Raw genomic sequence first — 25,385 nt, 5'->3', positions numbered from 1 at the left:
GCTGGCAGAGTCTGGCCCCACGCGGGCAGAGGGCACCTCAGAGCATCAGGAGGACTGGGAGAGGGCCTTGGGCATCTGCAGAAGTGGCGCCAAACATTATTCATTCAACAAACATCCATCAAGTGTCAACATGTGCCAGGCCACAAATAAGATCCAACCGTGGTAGTGACGTACCTGTGACAGGTGCTGGGACAGGAGGGCAGAGGGACCACGGGCAGGGGCATGGAGGAGAGGACCTTGAACGTGAGGCAGGAGCTGCCTGGAGCGAGCACCAGGGAAGAGGCTCTCTGCTCTGCTCCTCTCCGACGGCTGTGGCACGAGGCGGCTTCTTCCCGCGCTCTGACTCCCAGGCCTACTTGCTCCCTACCCTGTGGTCCTATTGGCGCACACACAATGGGACCCCCAGAATCTGGCCCTCTGCTCCTCTTGCCTGGCTGTCACCAAGGAAACAGAAGAGGCCTGTGGGAGGTGGGCACAGATGCACAGACGCAAGCTCCACCCTCGTGAGAACCAAACCCACACCAAAATCCACATGGAAATCCACATCAAAATCCACACCGAAATCCACACCAAAATCCACACCAAAATTCACACCAAAATCCACACCGAAATCCACATCAAAATCCACACCGAAATCCACACCAAAATTCACACCAAAATCCACACCAAAATCCACATAAAAATCCACACCGAAATCCACACCAAAATCCACACCAAAATTCACACCAAAATCCACATCAAAATCCACACCGAAATCCACACCAAAATTCACACCAAAATCCACACCAAAATCCACATCAAAATCCACACTGAAATCTATACCATCAAAATCCACACCAAAATCCACATCAAAATCCACATTGAAATCTACACCATCAAAATCCACACCAAAATCCACACCGAAATCTATACCATCAAAATTCACAACAAAATCCACACCGAAACCCACATCAAAATCCACACTGAAATCTACACCATCAAAATCCACATCAAAATCCACACCAAAATCCACATTGAAATCTACACCAAAATCCACACCATCAAAATCCACACCAAAATCCACATCGAAATCCACACCAAAATCCACATCAAAATTCACAACAAAATCCACACCGAAACCCACATCAAAATCCACACTGAAATCTACACCATCAAAATCCACATCAAAATCCACACCAAAATCCACATCGAAATCTACACCAAAATCCACACCATCAAAATCCACATCGAAATCCACACCAAAATCCACATCGAAATCCACACCAAAATCATCAAAATCCACACCGAAATCTACACCATCAAAATCCACATCAAAATTCACAACAAAATCCACACTGAAACCCACATCAAAATCCACACTGAAATCTACACCATCAAAATCCACATCAAAATCCACACCAAAATCCACATTGAAATCTACACCAAAATCCACACCATCAAAATCCACACCAAAATCCACATTGAAATCCACACCAAAATCCACACCAAAATCCACTGACTTGATCATTATTGACAGCATTTTGAATGAAGCAAAGAACTTAACAAAATATATGAAAGGTCTATTTTTTAAATCACAAATGGACAGCGGATTTTCAAAGTTGCTTTTCTGATCAACCAGAAAAGACCATGTTTATTTCAAAGTAAACAGCATTTGGGTGAGACTGGCCACCGCCACGAGGCCGGGCCGCCACACTGCCGGGCTCTCAGGGGAAGGACAGCCACCGGGGGCGAGGCTGAGGGAGGGGTCCAAGCAGCACAGCAGAGCCTCAGGGCCGGGAACCGCTGGGCGGGGCAGGGCTTGGGGCGGGGAAGCGGGGTGGACAGGTCAGTGACTCGAGCCTTCAGAGGAGTCGCCATGACGTGTGAATCCTGCCCACTGCAAACAGGCCCCGCCGTTCACTCACATCAGCTCATCGTAATTCACCCAACGAGAGAGGGCTGGGTGCGAGTCCTCTTTGTGTCCACAGTCCCGTCAGGGAGAGCAGAGAGGGGAAGGGCCGGCTAGCAAGCAGGGCGGAGCCCAGGCCCTGCTGGGCGCACAGACCTCGCAGGGAGAGACCTGTGCGCGGGCCGGGGTGCGGGGGGACACTGGGGCAGGCTATGGAATCAGGGGTGCGAGGCAGCCTGGGCACAGCTGGGATGCTGACAGGCAGAGATGGGCACCACGTGGGCAGCCGTGCGGGTGGGGTAGGGGCTGGAGGTGGCCCTCGCGGGAGGGTCTGAGGTGCAGGGAACCTGCGGATGATGAGGCTGGAAGGGGAGCTCGCGGCCAGGCCAGGACCCTGAGGCCGGGGTGTACACTAAGCTGGATAAATAATGGGGGACCCCGAGGCTGGGGTGTACACGTAAGCTGGATAAATAATGGGGGGCCCTGAGGCCGGGGTGTACACGTAAGCTGGGTAAATAATGGGGGACCCCGAGGCTGGGGTGTACACGTAAGCTGGATAAATAATGGGGGGCCCGGAGCACTGGGTGTACAGGTAAGCTGGATAAATAATGGGGGGCCCTGAGGCCGGAGTGTACACATAAGCTGGATAAATAATGGGGGACCACGAGGCTGGGGTGTACATGTAAGCTGGATAAATAATGGGGGGCCCTGAGGCCGGGGTGTACACGTAAGCTGGGTAAATAATGGGGGACCCCGAGGCTGGGGTGTACACGTAAGCTGGATAAATAATGGGGGGCCCGGAGCACTGGGTGTACAGGTAAGCTGGATAAATAATGGGGGGCCCTGAGGCCGGAGTGTACACGTAAGCTGGATAAATAATGGGGGGCCCCGAGGCCGGGGTGTACACATAAGCTGGATAAATAATGGGGGGCCCCGAGGCCGGGGTGTACAGGTAAGCTGGATAAATAATGGGGGGCCTGGAACACGGGGTGTACATGTAAGCTGGGTAAATAATGGGGGGCCTGGAACACGGGGTGTACACAGAAGCTGGGTAAATAATGGGGGGCCTGGAACATGGGGTGTACACGGAAGCTGGGTAAAGCCTGGAACACGGGGTGTACATGGAAGCTGGGTAAATAATGGGGGGCCTGGAACACGGGGTGTACACGGAAGCTGGGTAAATAATGGGGGGCTTTGTGAGTGCACCTATTCTTTCATTCATTGAACTAACATGTACGCCTGCGAACCTCCGCCCGGCGCTGCCCGGTGCTGGTGCCGTGAGCGGCAGCTGCTGTCCCACCGGCTCGAGGAAGGTGGAGGCTGCGGCCTGGTCCCCGGGAGCGGGCGGTGGGAGGGTCACTTGGCAGGTGGCATCGGCTCATCAGGCTCAGCCAGCGCCTCTGGCTGACGTGGGAGGAGGCACATCAGTGCTGGGGCGGGGGGTGGGGGGTAGGAAAGCGGCTGGAGCAGAGGGGGGGTCGGAAGGAACCGCCGTCCCTGCCCGCCCTGCAGCAGCCCCGGTCACACGTGGGCAGCATGGTCAGGGGATTGGCGCCGGGAGTCGTCCTCCTCTTCCCGCCCTCTGGAAAGTTCCCGCAGCTGCTCTGGAGGCTCCCGGTAGATGGACCGATTCCTGCGCCGTGAGGACAGAGGGGAGGTGTGCCCCAGAGCCCGCAGTGCCCCTCAGGGCCTCCAGCCCCACCCAGCGCACCCTGGCTGAGGGCCGGTCCAGAGCGGACGGGAAGGGGCCCAGACTCGCTCCACCCGAGAGCTGAGGGACCCGCCGGGACAAAGGAGCTGGGACGCACCTTCCCAACCTGCCCAGCCCCGTGCCACCGGCGGCCCCACACTCACGGCCTGGGCTCCTGGTCCTCGCCCTTCTCCCGGCAGCAGCAGCAATAGACCAGGACGCCTATGATGATGAGGGCCGCCACCACGCCGCCCGCGATGCCCGCGTACAGGGCCACGTTCATGGAGGCTGCCAGGGACAGAGCAGCTGACTGCCCGAGCCCGGCTGGAGGGCTGAGCACACCGAGAGGCCCCACAGCCAGGACCCCAGGCCCTCCCCCCTCCCTTCCCCCTCACCCCGTCCTCCAGCCCAGGGAGCAGCCTGGGGCACCGTAAGGCCTGGCCTGGTGGGAGCGCCAGCCAGGACTGGGCATGCTCTTCTGACGGAGACGTGGCCAGGACAAGGACGGCGGCCCTGGCTCTGTGTCCCTGCCTCCCTGTGCTCCCGGGCCCGGAGAGGCCTCAGGGTCAGCCAGGCACGGAGGACTGGTTTACCTGTCCTCCTCCAGCTTTCCCTGAGCTGGGAGCGGCCCACCCCAAAGGATGGGCCCGGAGCACGGCGGCCCTGGCACCGCCCGGCCACTGGCTGGGCTCCAGGCACCAGCGTCCTGGGCGCTGCTTCCAAAGAAGCCAGGGAGCTGGACTGGCCTCCAGGCAGTGGGCTGCGCAGGGCGACTGGCTGGTCCCCCAGCCCCCCGGCCCCCCGGCTCCCCGGCCCCCTGGCCACCTGGGCACCCGGCCCCCCGGCCCCCCGGCCCCCCGGCCCCCCGGCCCCCCGGCCCCCCGGCTCCCCGGCCCCCTGGCCACCTGGGCACCCGGCCCCCCAGCCTCCCGGCCCCCCGGCCCCCCGGCCACCTAGCCACCCGGCCCCCTGGCCACCCGGCCACCCGGCCCCCTGGCCACCCGGCCACCCGGCCCCCCGGCCCCCCGGCCCCCCGGCCACCTGGCCCCCTGGCCACCCGGCCACCCGGCCTGCGGCACCTCTCCTCCCCGCCCCGCCCCACACGTGGCGGCTCTTACGAGGCCTGACGGTCAGGGTGATGTTGCAGGACTCGGTCCCCACCTCGTTGCTGGAGGTGCAGATGTAGTAGCCGGACATGTCTGTGGAGATGTTCTTCAGAGTCAGGGTGTGCCCCGCGCCTGGGAGAGAAGACCGTGGGGTGAGGAGGGCGCCCAGGTGGAGGGGAAAGCGGGCGCGCAGCTGCTGGGCCGGCCTCACCTGGGGTCTGGAGACGCTCCGCACGGCAGGACGGGGCCAGGCTCCCTGCGCAGTCCGGGCTACGGGAAGTGAGCTGCTTACTCACCGTGTGACTTTGGGCAAGTAACAGCGTCACTGCGCCCGGTCTCTTTATTTCTGACCAGAAATCGCGCTGGTGCCTGCCTCCCGGGACACTGGGCATCAGACGAGGCGCTGGTCCCTCAGGCCCACAACAGAAGGCCCGACTGGCGGGTGCTCAGGACACACCCTATGCACACGCCGCACACGAAAATTCTGATTAGGGGTCACTATGACCCCCTCCATGACCTTCAGAAACTGAAACCCGTAGCTGGGACTCATGTGGAGGAAGCTTTAGAAATCAGTGTGTGAGCACATGTGAGTGTGTGTATATGCGTGTATATGTGATTGTGTATATGTGAGTGTGTTTGGTATGTGAGTGTATGCGGTGTGTTAGTGTGTATGTGTATATGTGAGTGGTGTGTGAGTATGTGTGTGTGCAGTGTGTATGTATATGAGTGTGTGTGTATGTATATGTGAGTGTGTGTGGTATGTGAGTATATGCAGTGTGTTACTGTGTATGTGTATATGTGAGTGTGTATATGTGAGTGTGTATATGTGAGTGTGTGTGGTATGTGAGTATATGTGGTGTGTTAGTGTGTATGTGTATATGTGAGTGTGTATATGTGAGAGTGTATATGTGAGTGTGTATATGTGAGTGTGTGTATCTGGGAGGAGGGTGGGGAGGCAGCTGTCTGTCTCGACTCCTCACTGTCCACCACTCCCGTGGCCATTTACCTGTGGGAGCCGCAGCTCCGTGTCAGGGGGCAGTGCTAGCCCGGCCCTCCTGAACTCAGGGGATGGCCCGAATGTCCTCATGAGCGACCTTCCTGTGAGTCCCCGGCCCTGTGGTGTGTGCACCGTGGAAGGAGAGGGGGTGCCCACGTATTTGCATGTCCTGTCCTCTGAGACACTCTGCTGTGACCGCAGTTTTGAGAGGAGGGTTCAGAGGCCTTTGTCCTCTCACCTGTGGCAGAACAAGCCCCTTGTGGCCCTGCGGCCACCAGGAGGCGCACTCCGTCCTGAGGGGACGGCCTACATGCAAATAGCACCGGCCGCCGCCCGCCAGACATTCCAGGGGCGCCGTGGTCTCCAGTGAGGAGTCCAGACTCCTCAGTGTGGTCCCCGGGCCGGGTCTGGTCCTGCCACCCCTGCAGCGCTGCCTCCTGCCCCCGCCCCTGGTGTCAGCCTCCCCGCCCACCCCGCTCTCGCAAGACGGCATCCCCGGTCTGGACGAGCCACTCGATGCGCTTCCTCGGCACGAGGTCCCTGCTGCTTCCCACAACGCGCCCGCCCGAGGTCACAAACTAAGAAAGGGCGAGGCGATAACACATCCTGTTTAGGCCCACGCGAGGCGCGAGGCCCCGGTTCCCAGGAGACAGCCCGGCGCAGCGGGGCGGCGGGCCGGAGCTCCAGAGGGGGCTGTGGAGTTTAGGAAGGGAACGTGATCCCGCCGCCGCAGCGTCCGGAGCTCCGAGAGGAACAGAGAACCCTATGAAAGCCACCCTGCTCCCACCAGCCAGCACAGCAGCTCGTGTTCCTGGTGCTCCTCCCCCCTAAAGCCCTGGGACCCACAGCTCGGGGTGCTCTCTGGAAAGCTGCCCACAAGCGATGCTCATATACCGAAGAGTCCATGACCAGAACGGGTTTAGAAACCAGAGTTAAGGGTTAATGACATTTTTTAACGACAGAACTCTCAGAGCTTCTGATATGCTAATGAGCAGTGGGTGGTGAGGGTGTAATGGTCTCATTTTCTAAACTAATGGGATTTTTAAAAAGAGGCAACTTGAAGGAACCCACTTTGGGAAATGCTCTCGGACCTGGACATACTTCCAGGTGAATCGGGTTCCCTGCCTGAGCCGCCGAAGCTGGGACTGCGCTCAGGTGCACCGCACGGTGATGGAGGGAAGGCTTGTTTAGGGCACGGACCTGGGCTTCCGACTGGAGTCAGCACCATCCTCCCCGGCTCCTCAAGCAAACAGTGGGCATTGGCGGCTGCCCAGTGCATATCCGGGGCCCAAGACCTGCTCTGATCCCAGTCGGGGCTCCCAAACCCCCTTTTTTGGAAAGGACCTGATAGTTCTGAAGCTGTTTCTGCTGCAATGGTGACACCTTGTGGTCAAGATGGGAAACGCACAGGACAGCCGCTCCCACCTTCCCTCTGCTCCGCTGAGCAGCCTGGTCTCCAGGGCACTGAAGTCAGTTGACAAGAGTTAACTTTCCTCGTCCGCAGCTTGGCTGCTGCCTCTGGCCTTCATGATCTTCCCTGGCTGCTGGGAGCAGGGTCCATGCCCACCCCTCCGAACCTCCTCCCTGTGTGCTCCAGCCCCCAGAACCGCCCGCCCTCCCTCCCTCCCTCCCTCCCTCCCTCCCGGATATCAAATTCCCGCTCCTTTCGTGCGTGGCACCTGGTTCACAGAGGATGTTCAGAGGTATCCCACACGGGATCTCCTCTTACCCTCCTCACAGCCTTCGGCGGGGGGGGTGGGGGGGACGATAGAACAAGGCCGTGCGGGACTTACAGCAGGTGGAGAGCCAGGATCCCGTCCCTGTGTGCTGATCCCAGATTCCCCGCTCCCCCTGCCGGCTGGCTCCCGCCGATGCTAAGCCAAAGGAAGCAGTCTCTAACGTGGGGACCTCTGTCTTCCGGGGTAGGGGAGCCCTGCTCTGTTGTCCACTGTGGACTGAGATGCTTATGTGAGAAACGGGTTTCGTCTGGCCCCGCAGGAAGCAGCCGGACAGGCTCTCCGCGCTCTGAGGCAGGAACGCCACCACCACGCCCGGCCCCAGGGGCGCTCCTGCGGGCATTCCCGCTAGCCCACTCTTTCCTGTCACCCCAGGTCCCCAGTCTGACGCAGGACGAGCTTGTCAAAAGCAGGCAAGTGAATTCCCCTGAACCTCCTCCGTGTCCCCGGGTCCTCCCCTTGGGGTCACTGAAGAATGAAGCGTCGGCTTCTGACAACCAGAGGGATCTTTTCTGTTGGCGGCAGGAGAACTGTGAATGGGGTGCCCGTTTGGGGCGCGCCTCGGAAGGAGCAGGTGGCCTCCAAGGCCCAGGCAGCTCCGCTCCCGGTGCACGGGCTCCCGGTGCCCGGCATCCTCCCGAGCACGCTCCCTGCTCCTCGCCACGCCCCTCAGCAGCGCCGAGTGCTCACTATCTGCCAGGCTCGGGGCCGCTGGCGCTTTTATGTAACCTTCACAGCAGCCCCGTGCAGTGAACACCAGCAGAACGCCCATGTGTGGTGCGGACACTGCAGCACAGAGAGGCTGAGCCACTGCCAAGGTCACACAGCGTGCCGTGCTGTCAGCCACGCTGTGCTGCCCGCTCATGCCCTCCTCGGGACGCCGCTTTGACCCCTCTGCGCCCGGTCCCAGCGCCTCTGCTGTCAGGCTCGCAGCACTGGGCCCGCCGCGCACACTGCTGCCGGACGGGCAGACCGAGCGGTGGCCATGGCGGACCGTGGAGACCGCTGTGGAGTCACGTTCCCAGCCAGAGAGGGGAGGCCACCGGCCAGGGCGGCTGCCCACAGTGCCAGCAGGAACTCCACACGCCCAGAGCAGATCTGCCAACAGAAACATGGGACCCCAACTGGCAGCTTGCTGACCCACACCACAGCTTCCACTTCACATGAGACCGACCGCGGGGGTTCCCGCAGTTCTTTCCTTTTAAGAAGGTCTTGGTTTGCCCCAAACGAGTGAAGGGTGGAGTGGCAAGTTCATCCGGTTAAATGGGAGCCCCAGCCAGCATTCATGCGGCTCACCGGCCGGCGGCTGCTGCCCTCCCATCAGACTTCTCCAGACACCGCCTACCCTGCACGTGCCTACCCCACGCACATGCCTACCCACACATATGCCTACCCCGTGCACGTACCCCACGCACATGCCTACCCACACACATGCCTACCTCGCGCACCTACCCCACGCATATGCCTACCCCACTCATACGCCTACCCCACACACATGCCTACCCCACACACATGCCTACCCTACGCACATGCCTACCCACACACATGCCTACCCTACTCACATGCCTACCCCACACACATGCCTACCCCCCACACATGCCTACCCCATGCACATGCCTACCCCACACACACACCTACCCCATGCACATGCCTACCCCATGCACATGCCTACCCCACGCACTCGCCTACCCCACACACACGCCTACCCCACGCACACGCCTACCCCACACACACGCCTACCCCACGCACACGCCTACCCCACGCGGTACTTCTCCCTTCCTTGTTCCCAGCCCACTGAGCTGGAAGACCCCCTGAGACCAAGGGCACCTCTGGCCTTGTCTTATCTGCGAGAGCTCGGGGTGCAGCTGGCCAGGCAGCGGGGCCGGGCCCCAGCGGGAGCTCCCACGCCGTGGGCTCCGTAGTGAGGACGGAGAATATTTATCCAGTTTTTGGATTTTCCCTCCCTGTTTGTTTCCTGACCAAGAGGTCAAACACCAAGCTACCCAGGACGAAAGTGGTCTCCTGGCAATGGAACGGGCCCTCACCCAGCCCTGGTCTGGGGGGGGTGCAGCCATAACGGGGTGCCTTTGTGGACGTAGGATTCAGGGAGTCTGAGACGGACCGGCCTAGGAGGGCATGGGGACAGGAAGTTCCCACCTTGCGTGGAGCCACAGTGCGGACGTGGGGCCTCAAACGCGAACGTGAGGACATAATCGTGCTCAGAGCTGCGGCAGGGCTTTCGCCAGTGACTGCTGTGCCCTGGGCCCGAGGGAGCCGTCACGCGCCCCCACCACAGGCTTCTCACGAAGCCGCTGCTGCTGCTCTCAGCAACCTGGCGGGGGAGGCGTGGTGCTGAGAAACCAGGGAAACAGCCCAGGACACAGCGGTGTCCGCTGCGGAGCGGGACAGCCTCCAGGGGTCCCCTGCAGCCTGCCGATCAGCTGCGGCGGGTGGGGTTACCTGGCGGGCCCCTCCGCTCCTGGTTCAGCAGGTCGAAGCTCCGCCAGTGGTACTGCGGGGCCGGGGAGCCCTCCCTCGACTGGCAGGTCAGCTGGATGTCGTTCCCAATCACGGTCTCGCCCAGGATGCTGCAGTCGGGTTTGGAGGGCGGCACTGTAGGGAGGGGCCACGAGAAGGCATGAGTAGGTGGGGCGTGGGGACAGCCACCTCCCTCGCACCCACGCGCACACGCCTGCCGCCGCGTTTGCTCACAGGCGGAGAATTCACAGCCCAGAGCTGAGATGCAGGCGCTCGAGGTCCGTCCAGCACAGCACCGCCCCAGCGGCCTGCCCCCATCGCAGAGCAGCACGCACAGTGCGAAGCGTCCCGACGGCCAGTCCCCCGTCCCCTCTATCCCAGCGGCCCTGACACCCGCTGTGGGGACCCCCGGGATCTCAGGTCTCAGTTGGCTGGTGTCCGCACTCAGGCAGGACGTAGGTGCCACCTGAATACTTATTGCCGGCAGAGTGATGGGAAGTGGAGCAGGGGACACGGTGGGCTGGAGGCCGCTGCAGGGCCTGCGCCTCCCACTGAGGACACTAGGGGGCGCCAGAGGCCGGGAGGCGGCGATCCCATGGGCACGGGGCAGGTGTCCCAGGCAAGGTGGCCTCCTTGGGTGACCAGGGCCTCGTGTCTCGTCCAGCCTGGGTGGGTGGCGCCTCATAATTAGTGCCCTTGTGGGTCAAAACTAGCCCCGCGGGAGAGCCATTTGGAAAGAAAACTTCATTTTTCAAGAGAAACTGCTGAATTCCTTGACATATAGTATAATATGATCTCTCCCACTCTTTTTTTTTTTTTAAAGCAAAACATGGGTTTCACCGAGTTCCATAACCTCAGATTAAGGGTGTCCCCTCGCCCTTCAGGTTCACTAAAATGCAGCGGCCCTGGTGGGGTGCGGCCCGCTGCCTCCCAGCCAGCACCAGCAGGAAGGCCCGAGGTGTTTAAAGGGCCAGAGGAGACAGAACTAGGCAAAGGCCAGGTGGGAAGAGAGGGATTCAGCCGGGGAACCTGGGCAATGGAGCGGGGGAGGTGGGGAGCAGAAGAGAAACTGGGTAAAAACGCTCATTTTCTTGGCTTGGTAATCTCTCTCGAAGGAGCTCTCGTGTGTGTGTGTGTGTGTGTGTGTGTGTGTGTGTGTGTGCAATCTCTCTCGAAGGAGCTCTCGTGTGTGTGTGTGTGTGTGCAATCTCTCTCGAAGGAGCTCTCGTGTGTGTGTGTGTGTGTGTGTGTGTGTGCAATCTCTCTCGAAGGAGCTCTCGTGTGTGTGTGTGTGTGCAATCTCTCTCGAAGGAGCTCTCGTGTGTGTGTGTGTGTGTGTGTGTGTGTGTGTGCAATCTCTCGAAGGAGCTCTCATGTGTGTGTGTGTGTGTGTGTGTGTGTGTGTGTGTGTGCGTTGAGAGGACATGTGGAGAAGTGTGGAGGGTCTGTCAGCGCCCCATTTGCTGCTGTTGGGGCGTGTGGGAGGGGAGACGGCTCTCCATCCAGGGCTGTGCTGTTGGACTCACTACAAGGCTTCAGAAAGCCAGGCAGCACCTCCAGGCACCCCCTCCAGGCACCTGTCCTCCTGGCACCTGTCCTCCAGGCACCTGTCCTCCAGGCACCTGTCCTCCAGGCACCTGTCCTCCAGGCACCCCCTTCAGGCACCTGTCCTCCAGGCACCTGTCCTCCAGGCACCCCCTTCAGGCACCTGTCCTCCAGGCACCTGTCCTCCAGGCACCTGTCCTCCAGGCACCCCCTTCAGGCACCTGTCCTCCAGGCACCCCCTCCAGGCACCTGTCCTCCAGGCACCCACTCCAGGGACCCCCTCCAGGCACCCACTCCAGGGATCCCCTCCAGGTACCTGTCCTCCAGGCACCCCCTCCAGGCACCTGTCCTCCAGGCACCCCCTCCAGGCACCTGTCCTCCAGGCACCCACTCCAGGGACCCCCTCCAGGCACCCACTCCAGGCACCTCCTCCAGGCACCTGTCCTCCAGGCACCCCCTCCAGGCACCTGTCCTCCAGGCACCCCCTCCAGGCACCCCCTCCAGGCACCTGTCCTCCAGGCACCCCCTCCAGGCACCCCTGCCGCACCTGCTGCCCACCACAGGAAGTGGGCACTCACCCAGGACCAGGAGGCGGACGCGGGCCTTGGAGGTGCCGCCCAGGTCTTTGAGCAGCGAGACCGAGCACTCGTAGGTGCCGTTGTCGTCCATGGTCAGCTGGCTGATGGTGATGGAGGCGTCGGACTGCTCGGCGTTGCCCGACAGGTTGACACGGTTCTCATAAAGGTCACCGTAGGTGTATTCTTTAGTGGAGAAAGTCCAGACGAGCACCCTTTCCTGGAGGAAGGAGAGATGCCGCCTGGTCTTCACCTAAGGTTTCGGCGCGGCCTTCCTCCAGCGGCACTGCCGACCCCGAGGCCCCGCCCGCCCAGAGCCCCGACGCCAAGCCTTGGAGCAAGCAGCTCTCCTGTGGCACCAGCTCGCAGCGTTGTCCTAAGCTTAGTGACAACATTGAAGGGGTGGGCAGGGGGCGGCTCCCACCGCGGAGCACGTGCGGATAATTGGAATTTCCTCGGATCCCGGCTCCTTGCTCTTGTGACCCCCGGCCTCTCTCTCACCCCGCGGGGTCAGCCCACTGTCTGTCCCGCGCCCCCTCAGCCAGCGTTTACTGAGCGCCTGCCACAGGCCGGGCACCGTGCGGGCAGCGCCCTTGGCTCCGGCCACTTCCTTTACTTGGTTCTTGCCTTTGGAGTTCACTTATTCACCTGTTTAGCCATCGCTTATCAAACGGAACCTGGAACTGACTGAGATCGGTTCTGCCTCCACGGGAAGCCACTGCTGCCACGTCCCACCTGGCCCACCCGTGCCGCCCGTGACCTCACCGAGTGGCTCCACAGCAGCTTGTCCCACTGGATGAACCCCTTCCGCTCGGCGACGGAGGTGCGGTACGTGCACGGGAGGGTGACGCTCCTTCCTCGGGCGGCCCGCAGGACTTCCCGCGGGGTTTCCACGGAGATGGCAGTGACGGTCACCCAGACTGGAGGACAGTGGGGTGGGGGCGGGGTGAGGGCACGGGCATGGCCAGGGCCGTCCTTCCCCGGCGGCCGCAGCCCGCACACTGCAGCGGGCCCTCCCTGCAGCACACAGGCCAGCCTGCCTGCAGCCTCGGCCCTCCCCTCCTGCCCATCCTCTCCCGCCCAGGCCAGAAGCGTTGATTCCCGCATCTGCAGCTCCACTTCTCACACACAGCTTCCCCGGGGCCGTGGGAGGAAGTCGCCTGGCACAGAGTTAATGAGTTCAAGCGGAGTTCCCTCATTCACTAAAGCATGACCCCCAGCGGTCCCTCCAGCTCCCGGGCCTGCGTTCTCGCTGGGAACGGGCCGTGTGGCGAATGCCTGGCTGGAACGTGCACTTGGCTTGGAAAGGGGGCTAGCCCGCAATCTGCGCCCATCACTGCTCGCTATCCTGCGTGTGCTCTGGCCTGCTGACCGCGTCCACCGTCCTGTCCCGGGGTCTGCTCGTGAGCACCTCCTTGTTACAAAGGAGTGAGTCACACGGAGAACCACCCCAGCACCCGGGGTGAGCGCTCGGGAAGGAAGAGTGATTGCTAAGGGTTTAGGGATCGTTGCGACAGGGAGTTAAAAATCATTTCATGTTGGTAGACTGTGAGGGAAGAGGTGGAAATGAAGGAAGGGAAAGAGCTCATAAAGCAAAGCGGAGTTAGAGCCGAGTTAGATGCTGTTTGTAAGCCTGGAGGACCTCTGTGGGTGGGTCATGGCCCCAGCACGCTTCCATGTTCCATAACCCCACTGGGAATGAACCCCGGGTTTAAGGACGGCACGCCCACAGCGCCCCACACAGCCGGACCCCTGGCTCTCACACCGCGGGCATCACGGGCTGGGGCTCCGGTGGCTGTCCCCAGTCCCCTCCCACCTCCTGGAACAAGCCAGGTCCTCCCACTCTGGGCTCAGTGTTGTAGCTCTGGGGCCCCGGTTTCCTTTTCTGTGGGATCTTTGTATCCCTGCTCAGTGGAGGAGCCCCAGGTGGGACATCTAGCCTGTGATTAGAAAACTAAAAACTGGAGGAATTCTAGAAATTTCTAGAGCCTTCCAATCACCTTCTTTCCACTTCCTTGCACAGGTCTGTTGGGCACCTTCCTCCCAGTTGCCCCGGATTGCCTCCCGCCCCCTCCCCTCCTGCCACCCGCCCAGTAGTTGCCTCCCTAGAGCTGTGTCCTTCACGCTCCAGAATATTCCTCCCTCCTCCTCACTCCTCTTGCTCCTCAAGTGTGAGCTCCCCACGCACCCACCACCCACCGATGTGCTGTCTCACCCCGGGGCTAAGCACTAATAGTTCAGTGACGGGCTAACCTTCCCTGAGGGGGGGGGGGGTGGGGGTACACGTTGGGAGAGCAGGTGCTGCACCTGCCAGGAGGGCGGCGCACTCTCCGCGCTGAGGCCCTGGGCGGAGAGGAAACGCCTACACGCTCCCAGGCAGGGCTGTGCACCGCGACCCTGAGCTCCTGCTCCGAGAACCGCTGGCAGGAGGGTCATCACGCCCACGGGAGGGCGGCCCAGAGCACAGACCTCACCCTGACTCACCAGCTGTGCAACCAGGGCAGCTTAACGAACCTCTCTGTGCCTCCGTTTCCTCAGCTATAAGACGAGGAGCCCTGGCCAGGTAGCTCAGTGGGTTAGAGTCACCCCGATACGCCAAGGTTGGGGGCTCAATCCCCAGTCAGGACACACATGAGAAGCAGCCAATGAATGCATTAATATGCGGAAGAAAAAAAAATCAATGTTTCTCTCTATATATATCAAAATCAATAAATAAGCACATTTACAGTGAGGACGGTGCTATCTAACTCCAGGTTGCTGTGAGGGTGGAATGACTGCATTTAGCGTGCACACCCTTTCCCCAGCACATAAGCAGGTACCAGCGATGTTATTGGGTCTTCTCCTCTGTTAGGCTGTTTGCTTCATCGTCATATCCCCGGGGCGCAACCAAGTGCCCCCACATCGGACCTGCTCTAGCAAATGAATGAGGTGCAGAGCAGTCAAGCTTTCCACATGAGTAGGATTCACAGCCCAGACACTTGGTTGAAGACCCTTCCCACAGATCACTGGAAAATGCAAAAAAAATCAAGTAGGGTAGCCCCTCCCCGGGGGAGGCCAAGTCTGCAAAGCGCCCCAGACGGATGCCGGGCGGTCGGTTAGCCTCCCTAAGGGGTGGGCCGGAGACCAGCCGCAGCCGAAGTCTGGTGATGCTTGTAAATAATCAGCGTTTGTTAAGGAGATGAACTGTCTCTTGAGAGCTGCAGGAAGCAACACACCCGAGGAGGGTAATGAAGTGCTTGATGGACTGGCTGCTGGAGGCCACACAGTGATCGTGGGGACCCCGGGGCACTGGCAGTACGGCCTCCACTTAGGAAACCCATCTGCTCCCACCCGCCTCCTCGGGAGGAGGAGCTGGTGCTGGAGGCCAGAGGCCACCGCCTGCCCCGGACTGGGCGCAGGCTCTGGTGCTGAGGAAGTGCTGGTCGTGGGAGGGGGCCCTCCTGCTCGCAGGTGGGTTTTTCCTGCCCCCCATACGAATGGCCTCTTGGGGGAGATGGGGGGTTAGAAATCGATGAATGTTTGTTGAACTTTTTGTTCAACATGGATCTTAGAATCTGCAAATGCCGATCAATTCACTCATTCTCCCATTGGCCCCAGTTCAGTGCAAGGAGCTGGGCATTGCCGCAGGCATGCTCACGGCCGCCTCCTCGGGGGACCCACTGGGAACACCCAGCCCGTGCTGCGCTGGCTTCTGTGTAATTTGTTTCTTTAAGTAGAGTTGGCGTACGGTATCCATTAGTCTCAGGTGCACAGCATAGTGATTCGAACTGTATGTACCTTACCGTGTGCTCACCACCCCAAGTCACCCTCCGCCACCGGCAAAGCTACGACAGTGTCGTTACTGCGATCCCTTCACCTTTTTCTCCAGCTCCCCGCGCCCTCCCGGCCGGCAACCGTCAGTTTAATCTCTGATTCTATGCGTGTCTTTGTTTTGTTTTGTTTGTTTGGGTTTTTTGTTTGTGTTTATTAGATTTCACATGGAAGTGAAATCATGCATATGTGTCTCCCTCTGTCTGACTTATTTCACTTAGTGTCATGCCCTCGAGGTCATCCAGGCTGCCACCCATGGCAGTTCCTTCCTTCCCGTGGCTGCGTGTATGACCACGTCTCCTTCAGCCATTCGTCGCTCTGTGGGCTCGTGTGCGGCTCCTGCGTCTTGGCCGCTGGGAATGTGCTGCAGCGAGCGTAGGGTGCGGGTGGCTTTCGAGTTAGTGTTTTCGTTTTCTTTGCTGGCTCTCAGGGCCACCTCAGGCAGCTGTCTATCCTGAGGACACTCTTCCCGCGTCGATGAGGGTGGGTGGGTGCAGGCCTCCCCCCCTCACCAGACAGGGCTCCTTCCCACCCCGACGCGTCCACGCGGAGCTGAGGGCTAAGACGACCTCGCTGATTGAGTGGTTCGTGGCACAGTCCCTGCCCAGACCGGTCCGAGGCCTCTGCCAGCCAGCATCCTACTGGAGCCTCATGATGCGTTCAACCCTGTGTGAAGGCAGGGGTGGGGCCCTTTTATCTGCCAGGGGCCATTTGGATATTTATAACACCATTCACGGGCCACACAAAATTATCAACTTAAAAACTAGCCTGCTGTATTTGGTCAAACGTCTAATTAATTCACCACTAAGGCCCTGGCAGGGCGAGACCAAATGATTTCTCGGGCCTTATACGGCCCATGGGCCGGACGCTCCCCACCCCCGTGTGAAGGAGTGAGGAGGGCAGAGGGCAGGGCTGTGGGGCCAGGACGGGACAGGAAAGGCTGCCGAGGGGCTGGGCCTTGAAACGGCCCCAAGGGACTTGGTTCCAAGGAGGGCCGTGTGCACGAGGGACTGAGTCAGGCGAGAGCCTGTCTGCGCAACGCACCACTTCCCACCGCCGCAGAGGGAGCAGGTTCTAGGAGAACACAGACCCGCCGCAGGATGGTGACAGCTGACTGGGGTCAGGGGTCACGGGGCCATTTGGGGGGTTTGTGCATTTTTAGTTTCCAAACGTCCCACAACAGGCACGCGCGCTCCTGGAACCATATCGGCGGCTCCGGTTTGTAAGTCAAGCAGGCAGCGCGGCCCCGGGAGGACCTGGCCTGGCGCAGGGCACAGCCAGCTAGAGCCAGGCCCCCCCTCCCTCCCCACACACACACACCCCGTGCCTCTCGTGCCTCTCGCGGGGTCTCTCTGGTCCCCTCTGGGGCAGAGGTGAAGAGACCTGAGCGGGCTGCGGGTCCAGGGAGGAGCTCCCAGAGGGAGGCTGAGGACAGAGGAGAAGCAGACGGAAAGCCCCGCCGGGAGGGGAGGGCGGTGAGCTGGCAGCCGGCCCCGCCCGCTTGTCCCAGTGAACTTTGGAGCAGCCCCCGGGGGAGCGTCTGCCTGCTGCCAGGTCCCGCGGGTGTTTATGGCCGCCTGACTCACAGGCAGAGACAACGCAGCTGGGGTCACTGGGTGGCCGAGGGCAGGGAGGACGGCAGGAGGAGGCGGGTTCTGGGGTGACAGTTGGTGCCCTGGGCAGGCAGAAGGAGATAAACCCGAGTGCGGCCACGGCCAGGGGCAGCCTCACTCTGCGCCCTGGGGGGCTCACCACCACTGAGTCCAAACAGCACCCTGTTCCCCCCGGGCCCCTGGAGACGATCCTGCCACCCGCTCCCCTGGCCGCTGCAGTCACCCCGCTGCCGTGTGGCCAGCTGGGGGCCCCGCCCTGCCCCCACTTGTTTTCTGTCCGGTGCCCCAGGTACGGTCCCCACGGCACTCTGACTCCAGGAACACAGGTGGACGGGTGCAGACTGAGCTGCAGCCGCTGCAGAGGGTCAGGCCCGGGAACAGGCGTTAAACCTCCTGCTCCTGAGTTCCAAACGCAGCCCTAACCCGGTGGCCCAGCAGAATCGCCTGGATGACTTTTCCGGAATCACAGGGGGTCTAGGTTCCGCCCCTCAGGGTTCCGATTCGGAAAGTCTGGGGCAGCCTGGACGTTCGCTCCCGGGTGACTCTCTGGGCAGCAGGGTTGCTGGCCACTGCCCTCACCGCCGCTGTGCCCTCTGCACACCCCCTCCCTCAGGCTGCCCGTGGCTGGCATCCTTCTTCCCGCTGCACCAGGCCGGGCCTTGCAGTCCTGGTCACACGCTGCAGGCAGGGTATCTCCCGGCTCCTGAGCCTCCCTGCGAGCACTCAGGCTCCGGCAGGGGTCGCCCTGGCGCCAGGTGGGGGCCCGGCCCTGGGGAATGGAGTGGCTTTGGGGCTGACCACCTCCGAGCAGAGGGCGGTGCACCGGTCACTGGCACCAGCCGGGCTCTGGGCAGGGGCCGCTCTCATACGTGATTCTCTGACATCAGGCGTGCAAGGCTGAGGCTGAGCCCTGGAGACCTCGCCCCCCGGGCCAGGCCCGCGCGGAGCTAAGGCACAGGGCGCAGATACGCGACCCTCCTGAGCCGGTGACCAACGGGAACCCGGCACTCAGAGTGGCCAAGTGGGAGGCATTTAGGGGCAGCTCCCCGCTGCGGGGAGGGGGAGGGTTAGGGTTAGGATCTTAGAAAGCTGGTTTCTGCCAGAACCCACTGTGGATCAGCACCCACTGGTTCAGTGCATTTGTTTAGATCAGGGGAGGGGGGTGGGAGGGGAGAGGGGTGGGAGGGGAGGAGGGGAGAGAAAAAACATATTTTCTCATCTGGAGTATTTGAGGGTGATGGATTCCTTTACTTCTCTGTGTAAAGCAGTATTTTCCCAAGTTTTTCTCATTTCCGCTTCTAGGAGGGTTCCTCTAGTTCGTGTGTGCGTGTACGTGTGTGTGTGTGTGTGTGTGTGTGTGTGTGTGTGTGTGTGTATTATCATGTCTTCAAAGACTTCAGGGCCTTGGGCACCACAGTCCAGGGACGCTTTTCCTGGCGGGTTCCTCTCTCTGAATCTCTTTTCCTGCCGCGGGGACTGTCACCACGCCCGGTCCTCATGGGGTCTGATGACCGAAAAGTCCCTGGAGTTCTGGGCTCAGGTTGGAGCGTTTCCTCTAGCAGCCTCTGGGGGGCGACAACTCCGGGCTCCTCCCCAGGCATCCTGACTCCGGGCACAGGGCTGCCAGGTGAGCGCCCTCTGGCGATGAGGAACCAAAGTCAGTTATTTTCTGTAAGGCACACCTGCCGGCGAGGACAGTAAGAGGCATTGATTGAATGCCCCTGGGGGCCAGGCCCTCTTCCTCGATCTCTACACCTATGGACGGACGCTGCATGTCCGTCAGCGCCTCCGGGAGGAACACTGCATCTGCACCTCCGAGGTCGTCCTGCCCATTTCACAGGTTAGGAAGCGGAGGTGGATGGGGTGAACTTGCCCACTGAAGGGAGTGAAGGAAGGGGGTGGCTGGGCCCCGTGGGAGGCCTGGGAGGAAGAAGTGTTTGTCACTGACGTGGGAACTGTCAGGCCCACGGCTAGTCACTGTTAAATTCTCTAGACGCACTGCTTCTGCTTCACCCCCACGCTCTCTTGTGTGGTAGCTCCTCCCGCCCGCAGTCTGAGGGGCTAGGCCTGTTATCAGCTTGAGTTGCCCTGCCCGGGACACCAGCAAGATCTAAGCTACGACGGGGCAAGCTCAGATGCAGAAAGGCAGAAGGGCAGGGCCTTCCCGCCACTCCACTCCGCCCCCTCCGGGAGCACTCCCCAGCCTCCCGGCTCCTTCCCCGGGGTCCCTCATGAGGATGGAGGAGGGCCACCTGGTTGCTTTTAGGTTTGACCTTTGAAGGCCTTCGCTGTTCATATGCACGTGGCAATGGCTATTTCTCCCCCAAATGTTTTCACTCAGCGAACTGTCCTAGGACCCGAGCTGGCCATCCAGCCTGGGTCCTCTGCCCAGGGCTCCCGCCCATCCTCTGGTAAGGAAGGCAAGGTGGTGGGCACGGGCTCTGGCCTGGGAGGGGGGGGGGGCAGAAACACACTTTATCTGAACACAAGCCCAAGAACGGGCTCCTCCTCACAGGGGGAGACAAACGGACCCTCCAGGCAGCGCAGAGCTAGGGCCGCTTTGCATTCTACGCTGGGAGAGCATTTTGTTTTGAGTTTATTCCCTAAGCAAATCAACTTTCTTTTCATTCAGGCGTGGGTTGCATGGACGGGGGAGGGGAAGGCGGGCATCACAGCCCAGCCAGCAGGAGGGTCACTGCTTTTCAGCCCCCTCCCATTCCCACCTGGTCTGCCAGCTGAGCCTCACCCCTTCGGTGCCCGCACAACTATGTGTCCGGTAAAGAGCTGTCTGCGTGAAGGAGTGGACCCAGGCCCTGTAACCCGGTGACCAGGCCCCTCAGGCCCCAGTCAGATGGACCACCTGGCGTCCCGGGCTTGAGCGAATCGGTCTTTTCTAGATCTATTTCCAAGCTCGACCCAGCCCTTCCCCAGAACCAGGCCGCCCTCCACCCAAGGGCCCCGCAGCCAGGAGTGGAGAGATGAGGAAGGTGGGAGCCTGGGGGCCTGGGAGGGTGGTCTGGGCGTGGCTGGCGGGTTCTGGGGCTTGCCTGTACAAGCTGATTATTTTTTGTTGTTGGCTTTTAGAGAGAGTGAAAAGAAGGGGGAGATACAGAGAGAGAAACATCGACGTGAGAGAGACACATCAATTGATTGCCTCCTGCATTTTCTCTGAATATCAAGCTGGCAGTTGAGGTATGTGCCCTTAACTGGAATCAAACTCGGGACCCTTCAGTCCGAGCCAAACCAGCCAGGCACTCAGCTGAAAGCTGAGCTCTCCCTCATGGAGCCTCCTTGGCTCCAGGCCCTGGGGCTTGGGACTCTGTGCTTCCTGCTATGACCCTTCGCCTCCCTCCTTCCTTCCCAGCTCCCTGGAGCCTGCAGTAGCTTCTACATTGCAGGCTGATGGGGTTCTCAGTGTTGCCAAATACACCGAGTGAAATCTACTCCTAAAATTCCCAGCCCTCATCTCATCTCTTCCTTCCCATTCCCATGCCCGCCATGCCCAGGACCCTAATGCCAAGCCTTCCATCCATCCTAACTCTAGGGACTCCACGGTCTCCCACAGTGACGTGGCTTGGATTCAGCTGCGTGTCCACAGCTGTCTGGTTTCGATTTTGGGGCCCCGTCTTCTGGATTCTCGGTGAGCAGAGAATCAGAGGCCGGGGAGCTGGGCCTTGGGAAGGGCCTGTCTAGCTTTGGTTTGTTCCTGTTGGAAGGCTGAGTCTTCTGCTCTGGGAATGATATTGGGTCAGGTGAATTGTCTTTCTGCCTCAGTTTCCCTATATGTGGTGCAGATGTTAACGTTCTTCACATTGACTTTGTCTCTGGTTTTAAGGCAAAGGTTAAAATCTCAAGTAGTGAACATGTCTAAACCCACAGATCCTGGGTTTTCCAGGAAAAACTCAATTTCAAACACTTTGTCCCAAGGGTCAGGTCCTGTGACCCTCTATTCTGATTTGGGATCAGAAAATACGAATTTGTGAATTCCTCGTTTCAGAAAAGGGCTGGGCTCCTATTTACTAATATGTGAACGAGAAACCATTCTGATTGTGGGTTCTGGACCGGAACCCGCCACCTGGACGATAGAGCGTGTCATTCTGCGCAGCAGGACATAGCTGTGGCCCGGGGGCCTCCCGGGAGACTCGCCCACCCTGGGCACTGGGCGGGGAAGGGCGTACTCACCCGCACAGAGCACCCACAGCACCCGCGTCGTCCCCGCCATGGTCCTGCTGCCTCGTCGCCTCAGCCCCGCTGGGAACCGGCAGCACCCAGACAGGTGTGGGCTGACTCCTGAGCGCGGGCCCCGAGGTGTACGAGGGCTCCTCTTCCTGGTCCCCCAGCTCAGCCTGGCCGCCCGCCCCGCCCCTCGCCTGGACTGGCAGGTGGACTCACCTGTGGGGTTGGACTTGCGCTCCACCTCCTCCTCCAAAGGCCCCAGCGGGAACCTGCCCGCCTTCTCCTTGAACTCTCTGTTCCTGCCTTTTCACCTCTTGGCAGGTGTACAAAGTCCTGGGCTTCTCCTATGATGGACAGGAAATTGCCGCCTCGTAATAAAAAGGGAAATGACCTCAGAGAAGAGTCTGAAGGCAGTTAAAGAAGGGCGTTGCCCACAATCTGCACCACCCCAAGGCACAGTATGGCCCTCTAACCCCTCCCCATCCACAAGCCCAGCCCACGCTAGACCTGTCATAAGGAGACGGGAAATCTGTCCCCTCAGAGAGCTGACCCCCTGGTGGAGGAGGTAGACAGGACACAAGTAATCAAGAACACACCTTAGAGAACCATGGCCACCTGGTCTCAGGGTGCTGGGAGCTGTCCCGGGTCCCATGGCCCTGGAACCCCTCAGTCCCAAGCAAGCTGGGATGGCTGGTCATCGACTGAAAGAGTAAGAGTCCTGCAGGGGCATGGCCTGGGGGTGGCACAGAACATGCAATGGGCAGGGGAGGGGCTCCTATTTAGACGGGTGGTCAGAGCCAAACGGGGAGGCGGGCCTTGTGATTCTCTGTGTTACAAACACTGAGCGTCTCAGAGAAGTTAAAGGGGTCTCCGCGGGCAGGAGCTGGTGTGTGGTTTCCTGGTTTCTGGTCCACTTCAGTGGCCCAGTGTCACCCTCTGCAGGTTCAGGTGGCGACCAAGGGCACAGAGAAGACAACGGCCCTCCGTCCTCTCCTCCTGAGTGGCCCCCTCTTTGTCCGGTGCCTCTCATTGTGTTAGCTTCTGTCTTCCCTCCCCCACGGCCCTCTACACCCCTCCCCCCGCCGTTGTCACTGTGAGCCTGGCCCACCTGATGCCACCCTGCAGTCCCTCCCTGCCCCTTCCTGCCCTGTTCCCGCTGTTAATAAAACAATATCAGCGGAACCACTTGAAATGGCCCTGAAGCTGCCGTCCCCGAGGAACCGCTGTGCACAGCTGATGCCTCAAATTTTAGAATATTAAAAGAGGGCGAAATAACCCGTGGCCTGGGCCTAGGGCGACCTGTGTCCCAAAGAACTGTTTGCAAAGATAACAAGGAAGCGGCTGTTATGACTACGGGACTGAAATTTCAACCATGTTTAGGATTAGCATCACCATGTCATGTTACCTGCACCCTTAACAACGCCTTCTCCTACCGATGTCACGGTCAACCTGCCCTTTCTCATAACACCCGTGCTTCCCGGGTCGATAGCCGTGTTGATCTCAAATAAATGCTTGTTGCCTCTCACGTTGAAATGTCTTTTTATTTTTGAGTTAACATACCCATGCTTCACTTAGTGATTCATCTTAGGAGGATCCCCTAGGTCCGTGGTCGGCAAACTGCGGCTCGCGAGCCACATGCGGCTCTTTGGCCTCTTGAGTGTGTGGCTCTTCCACAAAATACCACGGCCTGGGCAAGTCTATTTTGAAGAAGTGGCGTTAGAAGAAGTTTAAGTTTAAAAAATTTGGCTCTCAAAAGAAATTTCAATCGTTGTACTGTTGATATTTGGCTCTGTTGACTAATGAGTTTGCCGACCACTGCCCTAGGCCCTAGGGAATCCATTCATTTAAAAAGATAATTATTTAAAACTACCATGTGCCAGGTGTGGTGAGGTTCTAGGCAGGGGGTGGCACAAGGGAATGTCCTCAATGACAAAGAACTCGGGGCTCTCCCTCTGCCCGGTGCCAGCGCCAGCAGACATTTTATTTCACATTGATCCATCTGAACACGCACACAATTCAGCCACGCAAAGGGAAATAGTGTGGAAACTAAGTCTGCTCTCAATCCTGTCTCCCGGCCACCTGGCTCCACTTCGTAGGGCAGCCTCGGTCATCGGGTTCTCCCAGCTCTTTGGTGTATATTTTCTAGTATTTGTTCTCCAACGCAGCCTACCGCCCAAGGAGTCTCCTCCGTAATGTGTAACTTGTGCTCTGACCAAGTTAGACGTCTCTTCACACCCAGAAGTCATAGTTTCCTACCCCAGGTCTTTGTTCACACCGTCCCCTCTGGAGTTCCTTTCCCACCGTCTCTGCTGTTACAATTCAACTTGTCCTTTAAAGGCCAGATCAGGTAAAGCCTCTTCTTCTGTGAAGGCTTCCCTGATTTCTTCAGCCGAAGGCCTGTCTCCCTTCTTAGAACTCACCCGCTCTCTGGAGCTCTCTTAGGACACTCTGCCTTATGCCCGAGTTATTTTTGACCCGGGTCTCATTCCTCCTAATAAACTGTGAGCTCATTTGTGTCTTCAGCCAATTTTTCATGATAGTGCGTGTTAGGCATTCTTCCACCGAGCCAGGAAGAAAGACCATTTTAAGCATGTAATTGTGTAATTGCTAACTTTGGTCAAGTACAGTATCTGAGACATAATGGGTAATCAGTAGATACCTATGAATAGGTAGACGGATGGGTGGATAGGTGCGGATGGGTGGGTGGGTGGATGGGTGGGTGAGTGGATGGGTAAATGGGTGGGTGGGTGGATGGGTGGATGGGTACATGGGTGGGTGGATGGGTACATGGGTGGATGGATGGGTGGATGGGTACATGGGTGGATGGATGGGTGGATTGGCAGTCATGGAATATGTGGGATCAGGAGGTGAATTATTGGGTTATTGTGATTTGCTTTGATCATAGTGGTGGTGGGGGGTGATGTCATGATGCAGGCTGGCTTTATGGGCTTGACTTGAAGTTTATGAAGCCGTGGGATTTTTCTGTCGCCCAGGTGGCCAGCTGACCATTACCGAGGGGTGTGAGTGTGGAGGAGGGATTGTGGAAGGGGAGCACAGATGCCCAGATTGCTATCCGGAGCCACCTGTGTTGTAAGGAATTTGACCGGCTCAGAAGCACAGACTTCCCTTTGGTCACACCATGCTGCTCTCCAGAAACTAAGGAGCGGTCCCACCCCACCCTACACAGCGGGTAGTTTCCATGGCCCCTCTAAGCTGACATGGGGCTGAGGTACAGTTTGTCTCAATCTGCAAAATGCTTGGCTTCAGACTGTCTTCTGGAAGACTTGGCACAGGCAACCCCAGGTGGGAGGGTAGGTATAGAGGGAGCCCAGGTGGGAGGGTATATATAGAGGGAGCCCAGGTGGGAGGGGATAGATAGAGGGAGCCCAGGTGGGAGGGTGTATATAGAGGGAGCCCAGGTGGGAGGGTGTATATAGAGGGAGCCCAGGTGGGAGGGTGTATATAGAGGAAGCCCAGGTGGGAGGGTAGATATAGAGGGATCCCCAGGAGGGAGGGTATGTATAGAGGGAGCCCAGGTGGGAGGGGATATATAGAGGGAGCCCAGGTGGGAGGGTAGGTATAGAGGGAGCCCAGGTGGGAGGGTAGGTATAGAGGGAGCCCAGGTGGGAGGGTGTATATAGAGGGAGCCCAGGTGGGAGGGTAGATATAGAGGGATCCCCAGGAGGGAGGGTATGTATAGAGGGAGCCCAGGTGGGAGGGTAGGTATAGAGGGATCCCCAGGAGGGAGGGTATCTATAGAGGGAGCCCAGG

At 59.5% G+C, this 25,385-nt stretch overlaps 1 protein-coding gene across 1 annotated transcript; it reads right to left on the bottom strand.

Moving 5' to 3' along the window:
- Positions 1–1,645: 1,645 nt before the first annotated feature.
- GPA33 (glycoprotein A33) lies at positions 1,646–21,762 on the bottom strand. Its single transcript, XM_079761681.1, has 7 exons — positions 21,621–21,762; positions 12,781–12,935; positions 12,019–12,235; positions 9,878–10,030; positions 4,697–4,816; positions 3,743–3,866; positions 1,646–3,521 (listed from the first exon to the last, which is right to left on the bottom strand). The coding sequence occupies exons 1-7, from the start codon at positions 21,658–21,660 to the stop codon at positions 3,410–3,412; spliced, it is 921 nt and encodes a 306-aa protein (XP_079617807.1). The 5' UTR covers positions 21,661–21,762; the 3' UTR covers positions 1,646–3,409.
- Between the last annotated feature and the right edge of the window lie 3,623 nt (positions 21,763–25,385).

The sequence above is a fragment of the Cnephaeus nilssonii genome (assembly GCF_951640355.1).
Source record: "Cnephaeus nilssonii genome assembly, chromosome: 21".
Classification (NCBI taxonomy): domain Eukaryota; kingdom Metazoa; phylum Chordata; class Mammalia; order Chiroptera; family Vespertilionidae; genus Cnephaeus; species Cnephaeus nilssonii.
This window is presented reverse-complemented; position numbering and strand designations above follow the sequence as displayed.

Coding starts and splice junctions, on each gene's coding strand:
- GPA33 (XM_079761681.1), bottom strand. CDS start 21,660: ATGGCGGGGACGACGCGGGTGCTGTGGGTGCTCTGTGCGG. Junction 12,236..12,780: donor AGCTGCTGTGGAGCCACTCG/GTGAGGTCACGG, acceptor TCCTTCCTCCAG/GAAAGGGTGCTCGTCTGGAC. Junction 4,817..9,877: donor GGAGCGGAGGGGCCCGCCAG/GTAACCCCACCC, acceptor CTTCTCTCCCAG/GCGCGGGGCACACCCTGACT.